Here is a 12,024-nt window from a genome sequence, read left to right on the forward strand (position 1 = left end):
CAGCTCCAAGTGACCTGAGGTGACCTTTGTGTAGCCTAGTCAGTGTGCAATGTTGTGTTGTCCAAAACGGTCTAACCTAGTGGAAGTCTCTAGTGCTGTAGTCACATGGGAACACATGGCTAACTTAATGCAGCTATGTACCACTCTTTACAGTGCTGAAAAGGCTGAAACTGACAAATAAATCTGATGTTTTTCCGTGTCCCACCTGGGGCTGTTTGTCCCCAGGCGAGCTAGGTGATCATGCAGCCTCCCTTCTCAGGCTTGTAGGGGTTCTTATCATCTGGTACTCCTGTTATCAGGAGATCGGTGCCCGACGCAGCCTCACACCACTCCATGATGTCCTTGGATGTCTTGGACACCTAAGAGAAACAGAGAGGGGTCAATAGAAGTTTGGATTCTTTCAATGCAGCATTCTAATTCAGTTGAATGGGACTGTATCAGTTTGCAAGGATGCCTTTGTAATACTACAGAGCTTCTCTATATGGACCCTTTGAAGGTACTTACAGGCTCCCTGGGTGTTGAGACCTCTTTCTTCAGCTGTTCCAGCTCCATCTTAAGGATGTCAATGTCTGACATATCCCGAGCCATCTTTCCCTGAGAAGGAAGGAGGGGAGAGGACCCATGAGAGAGGGTACACAAAATAAACAACAAACATTCCCCACGCTATGACAAGTACCTCTTATCTTGATAAGATAAGTACCTCTTATCTTGTTGCTTGTCAATATTGATCACAAGTCATCCAAATCCACGTGAGGCTCTTTGGGATTTGTGAATGAATTCACTAATTGAACAGGTTGGCATGCTCGTTTGAAATTCTTATATCTGTCTTCAACAAAGCGATTTAATGGGTAAGCCCATGAACCCAGGTCTTAATCTTCACCTTTCAAATCCATGTAATTCCTCTTTCTTAGGAATCTCATGCTGGGATGACCGGTCCAAGGCACCCTGGCCTGTTTTCTATTGCACGTGTGGTCAAATAAACCTATGATGTCATAACAAGCTAAAGAAGGTTGCAGAACGGGATTATCCAATAAGAACGCACCCTATACATTGTCTAACTTTGTGTGGCTAGTTGCCAGGAATTCTACTCTAATAATATCTTGTTTTTAAGTAGAGTTGATCTCTATGGGCGCGCACTGACACAGTAAAAGATATCTTAGGTCAGGGATGGGCAATTTTGATGGGGTAGGCGCCACAAAGAAAATGTGAACTGATGGTTCGCAGTGGCTCGCTGGTCTCTTGACAGTGGGTCTCTTGACAGCAGAGACACATTTTTTAGAGTTGTGGAGTTAATTTCCTGCAATTCTAAACATTTTGCCATGGGGAGGTGAGAATACACCGACTGAATTCCAAAATATATACAGTATATATTATATTTTTGTGGGAGGGAAATTCATCCGCTGGCCTACAAAAGGGGAGCCTTAGATATCTGACTGTATGAACAAACCAATGAACTTTTGACATATCTCTAGTCCTTGTTGACTCTTCCCTATCCTGAAAGGAATCTATCATACAACTGAACTTTGGAAAGACGTGAAGCCTATGTGGTTGGTGTTCTTTGTCGGGTCCTACTTCAATCCTACCCTCTACCAACACGCTGTGCCAACATTAATCAGGCAACCAACCAAACCCAAAACGAGCAATTCCATGTCACATGAACAATTATAGCAGGTAAGGGAGCCACTGTGACAGTGGGTGGTGCAGACAACAGTTTTATTACATTGTGACTTCTAGCCACGCTGAGCAAACACACACTGCATTCATCCATTCATTTCTGTCCCAAACAAGGCCATTGTTTGGGACGGAAATAGAAGAGTACAGAACAGAAATTCAGTCCCAAAAACAAAAAGACCTCAGACATAACTCAATCTAAAAAAAAAAAAGAGACCTCCGAGTTATGTCTAACAGTGAAAACTCGAAGCGGGTCAATTATACAAATAATTGATCGTATTAGAAATGTGATACTACATAGAATGTAGTAGTATGGCTTGTTGATTCCGGTCAATTAAAAAAATCCATCCCTCAATAAAAAATCTAAAATCCGTTATAAATGCATACTATTTAATTCAATGAATTGCTCAGGTGAGCTAGAATCTCCCTGAACACTGGTCCAGGCTAATGGCCAAGACTGTAGTTAGTCGCTACATCCTCTCCTCAGGCCGACACTCACCTATTGGTTGTGGGGACAGTCGATGAAGAGAAATTGTAGTCTCTCGCCCTCTATGGAACCGCTGCGATCGGGTTGTCTCCCTCCTGAGTCCAACTGGCTTACCCTGTCCCTCACCTCTCCTCTTCAGGGCGTTCTCCAGATGGCACGATGCCAGATTGGGAGGAGACTATTGCACAACTCCCCCCCCCCCCCTGTTCCTAATCAGATTAGTCTATAATAATTAGCTGCGCCAAATGTCAACCTCAAATCACATATGACCTTCGAGTGTCACAGGAGGACAGAGAGAGAGTATCAGCTTCAGACAAATGCTCCCAAACCACAGGTCCTGGATCAGCTCTCACAATGCCAATCCTGACCTTTATTGTGGGGTTTCAAAGTTTAATCTGGCCCTAGATCTGTGCTGATTAGGAGCAACTTCCACTCTCACCTGGGTCACTCTCAGAGGTCAAAAACGGGAGGAAAAAAAGGGTGAAATGGAACACGAATATGAGCATTCTGATTGACCAGGAAATCATTTTAAAACAGACTGGCCCGCTTACAGACCTTCATTCACACACTGTCTCAGCGCCAAACTCAGGCCCCCAATTCAGTCAACTGATTTGGAAAGGAAAACTGCACTGCACTGGGTTCACTCAGAATGTTAATTCTGTATTGTAAGGACAGGTGAGGATTGTGATGGATTTCATTAGGGGGGTTAGAGTTAAGATAAAATTAGAGAAGGGGTGATAATAAGTACATGCACAGTATAAGACCTATTGGCGAAAACCTTAAATTCTTGTTCATCTAACTGCACTGTCCAATTTACAGTAGCTATTACAGTGAAAGAATACCAGGCTATTGTTCGAGGAGAGTGCACAATTTTGAACATGAAAAGTTATTATTAAACAAATAAACAGTCGTGATACATTTTGAACCGAAATGCAATGGTTCATTGGATCAGTCTAAAACGGTGTGCATACACTGCTGCCATCTAGTGGCCAAAATCAAAATTGCACCTGGGCTATAATAATACATTATGGGGGCAGGTAGTTACTAGCGTTGGACTAGTAACTGAAAGGTTGCAAGATCGAATCCCCGAGCTGACAAGGTAAAAAAAATCTGTCATTCTGCCCCTGAACAAGGCAGTTAACCCACTGTTCCTTCATTGAAAATAAGAATTTGTTCTTAACTGACTTGCCTAGTTTAATAAAGGTAAAATACAATTTAAAAAATAATACATTATGGCCTTTCTCTTGCAGTTCAAAGATGACGGTTGTTTTTTTCTTTGTCTTATCTTTGACCAGATCAGATTATCTTTGACCAGATCTATTGTGTTATATTCTGCAGAGGGTGGTGCGGTTTGCACAACGTGGTCTGCACAACACATCACCGGGGGCAAACTACCTGCCCTCCATGACACCTACAGCACCCGATGTCACAGGAAGACCAAAAAGATCATCAAGGACAACAACCACCCGAGCCACTGCCTGTTCACACTGCTATTCATCCAGAAGGCGAGGTCAGTACAGGTGCATCAAAGCTTGTACTGAGAGACTGAAAAACAGCTTCTATCTCAAGGCCATCAGACTGCTAAACAGCAATCACTAACTCAGAGAGGCTGCTGCCCACATTGAGACCCAATCACTGGACACGAATGGATCACTAGTCACTTTAAACAATGCCACTCTAAATAATGCCACTTTAAAAATGTCTTCATATCTTACATTACTCATATCACATGTATATACTGTATTGAGACCCAATCACTGGACACATTAATAAATGGATCACCAGTCACTTTAAACAATGACACTTTAAATATTGCCACTATTTGTTAGATATTACTGCGCTGCTGCAACTAGAAGCACAAGCATTGCGCTACACTCGCATTAACCTCTGCTAACCATGTGTATGTGACCAATACAATTTGATTTGATTTGATTCCTTTCACATTTCCACAAACTTCAAAGTGTTACCTTTCAAATGGTATCAAGAATATGCATATCCTTGGGTATGTCAATTTAGGTGAAAATTGGGGGGGGGGGGGGGGAGGGGCGGATCCTTAAGAGGATTGTCAGGCATGTTATGAGTTGGTTTCTAGGCAAGCCCCATTCAAACCTTTCTAGATTCTTCTGGACTTCACTTGCACGAACAATTCCAATCTCTCATCCCTGTTTTGCCACTTAACAGTGACCTTCCTGGTTGTCTGCTTCTGTCCCATCTGAACCTGAGGCCTGGCACATTTGGTATCTGGCCCCATGTCACCTCTTATTAAAGGAGCAATCTGGTACAGATACAGATGTAGGGTCTTAATTTAATCAGTCTTTTGTTGTTGAGAATTTTCACGCACAGCCGGAAATGCAAACTTATAGTGTATTCAATGTTTAAAAAGGCTTCTAAAGTTTTGTAATTTTCACTTTAAAATGTCAGACTTGATTTGCCCTAATGAAAAGTGTATCAACCCCTCTTATGTTCCTGCTATAGCAAACTGGCTCAAATTAAGATCCTCCATCTGTAGGGCTGGAGAAATGAAACACTGTCATATGTATAGACGGTCAGTTCTTGCATCCATAGCCTATCTATGAGATCAAAATGATAGTCTTAACCATGTTTTGAAGCGTTACACTGATGGTTTGCAATCACATTATTTACAAATAATTTAGTTCAACAATCTAATATTTTGGATTGTGATGGAGAAAGACCACTGAACTCATTTCATGAGGCATTTATTATTGATATTCTTCAAAAAATCAATGGCTATATATCATCAATCCAAAATGATGTTTAAATCCCAGATTGTCCCTTTAAAGGCCACATCCTGAATGACCAACCCCTTTAGCCCAAAGACAAATTGCTTCCTGAGTCAAATCCTCCCAATCCCATTTCAGTCTTGTCTGTCTTAATCCATTAGATTAATGACTGAACCCTGCAACTTATTTGTGTATGTGTGGGAGAGGGGGGTAATCTAAAATAGAATATTGTGTGACCACTGTGTTACAATGCACATTGCAGCTGACACACACACACAAAAATACACTGGACCCACACATACACACACAGTTTAATTTTCGTGAAATGTCAGGACTTTTTGGGGAGTGTTTTTGGGGGGAGTAAAAATATTTTTCCTAAACCTAACCGTACTATTCCCAAACTGGGGTGCAATGCCGTCGGTGGTACGCCAAATAAAAATGTGATCCACATTTTCAAACAGTTTCACTGCCAAAAAGAAAATTAAACCATCTAGTGTTCAGTGAAATAACAACACAATGTCAAATACAGGTAGCCTATTCAAATAATTAACATCCAATCACATTAACCGTTACTCTCTCGCGGGAATTCCACTAATGGTCCGTATGTAGCCAAACGTAGCTCCTGCTCATTCAGTTTGCTCGAAAATTGATGAATGGTTAAAAAAAAGTAAGACCCTCGTCCATAGAGACACATACCAGCTCTACTGCTAGTACTGTAATAAGAAGCGGCTAGAAGCGTCTTACATGGTGAGCTACCAAGTGGCTCGGACAGGCAAGTCCCATACTATTGTGGAGGACTTAATTCTTCCTGCTGCCGCGGATATGGCTGGGAATATGCTGTGGGAAAAGACCCAAAAAACTATACAGACAATGCCTTCATCAAACAACACTGTTTCACAGCGCATCAGAGACATGGTAGGAGATGTTTTGAAACAATTACTGCTTTGCAAGCAGTTGCTCCAGACGCCACTTGGGTACGTTGCAGCATCCACCGAGAGGCTCTTGCTGCCAAGGGAATACCTGACAGCTTGAAATACGTTTTGGACACTACAGTGAAAATGGTTAACTTTGCATTATGCAATGATATGGTCAGCGACCATGTAACACTTTTACAACATACAGAATTGCGCTGGTCATCAAGGGGCAAAGTATTGACACATTTTTTTATTGAGAGACGAGCTTAAAGTTTTCACTTGTCTGAACGCTTGCATGATGACGAGTTTTTCACATGACTGACCTGTCTTGGTGCTGTTTCTTCTCGCCTGAATGATCTGAATCTAGGATTACAGGGACTCTCCGCAACTATATTCAATGTGTGGGACAAAATTGAGGCTATGATTAAGAAGTTGGAGCTCTTCTCTGTCTGCATTAACAAGGACAACACACGTCTTTCCATCATTGTGTGCAAATGAACTCAAGCTTATGGACAATGTCAAATGTGATATAGTGAAGCACCTGAGTGAGCTGGGTGCGCAATTACGCAGGTACTTTCTCGAAATGGACGATACAAAATAGTGGATTTGTTATCCCTTTCATACCCTGCCTCCAGTCCTTTTACCGATATCTGAAAAAGAGAGCCTCATCGAAATTGCAACAAGCGGATCTGTGAAAATGTCATTTAATTAGAAGCCACTGCCAGATTTCCGGATAGGGCTGCGCTCAGAGTAATTGCGCTGTTAAGACACTGATGCTCTTTGCATCCACGTACCTATGTGAGAGTGGATTCTCGGCCCTCACTAGCATGAATACAGACACAGACTGTGTGTGGAAATGATTTAAGACTGAGACTCTCCATTACAACCCAACATTGCAGAGTTATGTGTATCCTTTCAAGCACACCCTTCTCAATAACCTGTTTTGAGTTATTCACCATTTTTGATGAACAAATAAGGTTTTACATGTAAGATAGCTAAATAAAGAGCAGAATTATTGATAATTATGATATTATTATTTGTGCCTTGGTCCTCTAACCAAGCCGAGTTGTGACAAAAACTCACACTCATTCTTATGTTTAATAAATGTATCGTATGGTGTGTGTGTAGCAGGCTTACAATGATGGCAAAAAACAACATTTGAGAGTGCGCTGACCCTGGTGCTAGAGGGGGTAACGCAGCTGGTGGTTGAATGTTTGAAGGGGTATGGGACTATAAAAAGTTTGGGAACCACTACCTTAACCTAACCCTTACCCTAACCTTAACCTGTGTGGGTCTTGGTTGCGTGGGGAGGTGTCAGGTTAAAAGCTGTGGGTTTACAAGCAGAGGAAAATTCTTCTTTCTAAGAAGAAATACATTTAAAAACAGTCTTTACACCTAAAATAATAATTATACATATAAACATTTATTTTGTTTTAAATTGTAGTTTTATATAATAATAGTAATATGTATGATTTATACAAAGGTTTATTAAAAAAACATTAGGGTTATAGTTTAATATTGCATGGTAAACTTAATTTCATAAAAATTATTTTATTATGTATGCATTTCTATACTAAAGTTTTTGAAGAAAATCAAATGTTTGAAAGAAAATCAAATTAATTAAATAGTTCTTCCTCTGGACCTCTGTCTCTCCCCCCTATTGGTGGGTGTGTGTGTGTGTGTGTGTGTGTGTGTGTGTGTGTGTGTGTGTGTGTGTAGCTTGTAACCTGACACCTCCTCATGCAACAAAGACCCCCCAACACACACACACACACACACAGAGAACCAAGCCTTCTCGGAAAGGGGTTTGGTTGTCCTTCTCTCGGACTTGAGTGTAAGGCTCTGATTGTCCACAAGAGGTCAAGATGTCCTTCTTCTTAGTTGTCCGTGGCTTCAATGACATGTCATGTAGTCTGGAGCAGAACTAAAAGGTGGTGTTCCCTCCCACTCGTTTTGGAAGAGTGGTCCTCTGAAGACAGGCTAATCAGCCGTGTGGATGATCCCCAGTGGGGTGATGAGAGCAGCGTGGTAGACGATGGTCTGAAGAGAGTAATAGGACGGTCCTACTTGAATTCACTTCTCCTCTGTACCGTACTTAGGACAGCAAATCAGCTGTACCAGAGATTGTCTGAGGTGAGATTCTCGCCTCTTCCTCCTCGTGTTGGTCTTCAGGATGCGAACCATGATGGACATGAGCTGCAGCTCTTTGTCTCTCTGGTCTAAAGGAAGGTGAGTTTCTTTCTTCACCTCGTGTGTGGAGGTGTCAAAACCCCAACACCAGTTCTATCCTCCCCTCTGCGGTTGGGAGAAGGGCTGGTTATTGTCTGCAATTGCCAAGCTCATCTGACCCATTGTGATACTCACCGGACAGTCATGATATGTGTTAGATAGTGTCCATCTGTGTTAACTTCATGTAATCGATTCACTCACTCACTCACTCTCTCTCACTCTCACACTATATAAAAGACAAATGACATGACATTGACTCCTGAGTGTTGAACTTTTGCCCACTCTATAGCCACCCTGGTTATTATCTGACCCTTCTGGTCATCTATGAACGTTGGAACATCATGAATAAAAAAATAAGGGGCACATGTACTCTTAATGCACTCAGCACAGCCCTCAGAGCATGGTTCCGCTCTAGTTTTAATCCTAGGTTTATGACTTCTAGGGAGCGTTTCCTAGATGCTGTGCTTCGACATATGCATTGATTGGTCTTAGATTTTTAGACTGGGTATCTGTAAAACAATTTGTGACAACTGCTGATGCAAAAATAGTTTTTAAGAAATACATTTGGTTGATTGACAGATTTAAATGATTATAAAATAAAATAACAATATTCTTATTATTATCATAATCATTACTTTTATTATGTTACAGGTGAGACATACCCAAAAATGTGAAGTATCAAATCAACAGAAAAGTATTAAATCAACAATGACATAAAATGCAATTAACTATTTACTTTTTTTTCATTTGTAAATCATTATTATAACAACTATGAAACCTAGAGTTCAGTTTATATAACAATGGGTGAATGAAAAAGGTTGTATATGTATTAGGTTGATAGCTTACATGTAAAAAACAACTCAATGCGTAACTAAATCCAAATATGTATTTGTATTATAACCTCTGAAAAACATGTCTACAACTCACAAGTACTACTAAAAATGTGTAACAAATTGAAAGACATAATAATATATATGTACCACATCTCAATATTCACAAGAGACATATTCTAAACTTTTAAACAAAATTGTAAACTCTTTACACATACTTATGCTACTTTCACATAACAAAATGCAATGTCAGTGTCAGTGCATGGATCCTTCGATGCTGTGGGGAATGTGTTATAGTGTGCACATGTTCCCCCTGTAGATATTCCTTAACATCTTAGATACTAGTACATTAGTAGTACGTAACAGTGTAATAGTGCAGTACTACAGTACGGACCTGTCTTGACAGTCTCGTTTGAAACTTTAAAGCTTCTTGTTTATTGTCAGAACGAGCCTTCTCGATATATGTGTATATAAAACATCAGTGACTCCTTGATTCACCAAAGGTTCTTGTTCTCTACAGTTTAACATGAACAATATTTCCCTCCCCTCTAAAAACATACTTTTGGATTATAAACATGTAAATAAAACTAAAATAGCCAATGTATCTTGTCATATACATCATAACCCAAGGGAGGTCGAAATTGTTGTTTAAATGTTGCATATACATTTTTAAGTACATAGGCATTGCGTTATATGTTAGAATGTCTAATAAACAACTATATTCCCTAGAAAGGAGAAATTCGTAAACCTTCCCTATATTTATCCCTAAACTACCAACAATAACTTTTGTCTATTGTTTTTCTCAATGACCTTACTGCCAATATGAAAGTTTTATACCTAGCTAAATACAATGTTGGAGCCAGTTTTCATATCTTTGGATAGGCAAACAATTATTAGTGTCACGCCCTGATCTGTTTGACCTGTCCTTGTGATTGTCTCCACTCCCTTCCAGGTGTCGCCCATCTTCCCCATTATCCCCTGTGTATTTATACCTGTGTTCTCTGTTTATCTGTTGCCAGTTCGTCTCATTTGTCAAGTCAACCAGCGTTTTTCTCAGCTCCTGCTTTCCCCCAGTCTCTCTTTTTCTCCCCCTCCTGGTTTTGACCCTTGCCTGTCCGGACTCTGAGCCCGCCTGCCTGACCTGACCCTGACTGCCGTCCTGTACCGTTGCCTCTACTCTGGATTACTGACCTCTGCCTGACCGGACCCTGAGCCTGCCTGCTGTCCTGTACCTTTGCCCCACTACTCTGGATTATTGACCCCTGCCTGCCTTGACCTGTCGTTTGCCTGCCCCTGTAGATGTAATAAACATTGTTACTTCAGCAGAGTCTGCACTTGGGTCTTACCTGAAACGTGATAAGATTATATTTCTCATGAAGAATAATGTTGTTTTAATTCTATAAGGGTCACGCCTTGCTTTGGTCATGTGTTCTCTTATGGGTCAATGATTTTAATTACAACATAGCAATTATGTTCTCGCCTCAATTACTTAGAAGTGCATGTGGTCCCACCCCTCCCATGTGTGCCCAGGTGCATAAGTCCATGTAGTCAGGATCTAAGGCTTACTAGTTATGGCAAATGTTAGGAAGACCTGGTTGTTGTAAAAAAACATAGAACAAAAATAATAGCAAATCTTTACTTTGACCACATTTTTTCACATACTTTTTATTTGGGTCATTTTCATTTACCACGTTGATCGTCTCCAGCCAATGGAAGCTCAGTGCATGTACCAATAAAAATAATGCAAGTCAACCATTGATGGATGGTGATGAAAGTAATGACATTGCCAGTAGTCATGTTAAGGTTTTCAATGTTTTATTGGTGGAGTTTATTGATTAGCATGTGACTGTGACTGTGCATTATATGATGCCTGAATAGGAATAGGTTCAAGCCTACTGGTATTCCTGATCAATTCTTGATTCAAAAAGACACACCACTGTGTTGGGGTTAATTCCACATCTGCTTGCATTGCTTGGTAGTGTGTTAGCATGGTATGAGACGACATAAATAATACAATTTAAGTCAAATTAAAATAAACAGTATTATCCTAAATTGAGATGTGCATAAAAATGGTGTTCTCACAACAACAAAATCTTTTAGAATGTACCTGTTTTCAGTAGAGAACGTATGCAGACTATATTACAACTTTTTGTGTTTTGTCTTATTGATTGTTCTTTAGTAAATAAGAAACTCAACAGTGTGTTAGTCCGAGAAACATTAATTAGATAGTTGTTTTATGTTTGTGAAACCTTGAAATGTACACAATGAGAAGTGTAACAACATTTTTGAATGGGTAATTGTATCAAATATATATCATTGTATGTTTGAATTAGTGCTCATATAAACTGTTTTCATTACTGTCCTGTAAACCAATTCTTGTAAGTTGGAGCTACTGTACTGCACATTTGTGGCCTGCTGGAGGTCATTTTGCAGGGCTCTGGCAGTGCACCTCCTTGCACAAAGGCGGAGGTAGCGGTCCTGCTGCTGGGTTGTTGCCCTCCTACGGCCTCCTCCACATCTCCTGATGTACTGGCCTGTCTCCTGGTAGCGCCTCCATGCTCTGGACACTACGCTGACAGACACAGCAAACCTTTTTGCCACAGCTCGCATTGATGTGCCATCCTGGATGAACTGCACTACCTGAGCCACTTGTGTGGGTTGTAGACTCCGTCTCATGCTACCACTAGAGTGAGAGCACTGCCAGCATTCAAAAGTGACCAAAACATCAGCCAGGAAGCATAGGAACTGAGAAGTGGTCTGTGGTCACCACCTGCAGAATCACTCCTTTTTTGGGGGTGTCTTGCTAATTGCCTATAATTTCCACCTTTTGTCTATTCCATTTGCACAACAGCATGTGAAATGTATTGTCAATCAGTGTTGCTTCCTAAGTGGACAGTTTGATTTCACAGAAGTGTGATTGACTTGGAGTTACATTGTGTTGTTTAAGTGTTCCCTTTATTTTTTTGAGCAGTGTAGTATAGAATCAGCTTGATCCCCTCTGTCAAAGACACTTGAACCTTCTTTTTTATATTTTCAGTGGTATTGTGAACAAACATGACCCCATAAAGAAAATAAGAATTTAAAAAACAGGTTCAGCCCTGGTTCGAATGTGATCTTGCAGTTACTCCACCTCAATAATTGCATTTGGTGAA

General features: G+C 40.6%; 1 protein-coding gene across 1 annotated transcript; it reads right to left on the bottom strand.

Moving 5' to 3' along the window:
- Positions 1 to 230: 230 nt before the first annotated feature.
- Positions 231 to 588, bottom strand: gngt2a (guanine nucleotide binding protein (G protein), gamma transducing activity polypeptide 2a). The gene is made up of 2 exons (XM_038980521.1): positions 505 to 588; positions 231 to 359 (listed from the first exon to the last, which is right to left on the bottom strand). Exons 1-2 carry the CDS (start codon positions 586 to 588, stop codon positions 231 to 233), a joined length of 213 nt encoding a protein of 70 aa, XP_038836449.1.
- Between the last annotated feature and the right edge of the window lie 11,436 nt (positions 589 to 12,024).

Source organism: Salvelinus namaycush, chromosome 41, assembly GCF_016432855.1.
Source record: "Salvelinus namaycush isolate Seneca chromosome 41, SaNama_1.0, whole genome shotgun sequence".
In the NCBI taxonomy this organism is placed as follows: domain Eukaryota; kingdom Metazoa; phylum Chordata; class Actinopteri; order Salmoniformes; family Salmonidae; genus Salvelinus; species Salvelinus namaycush.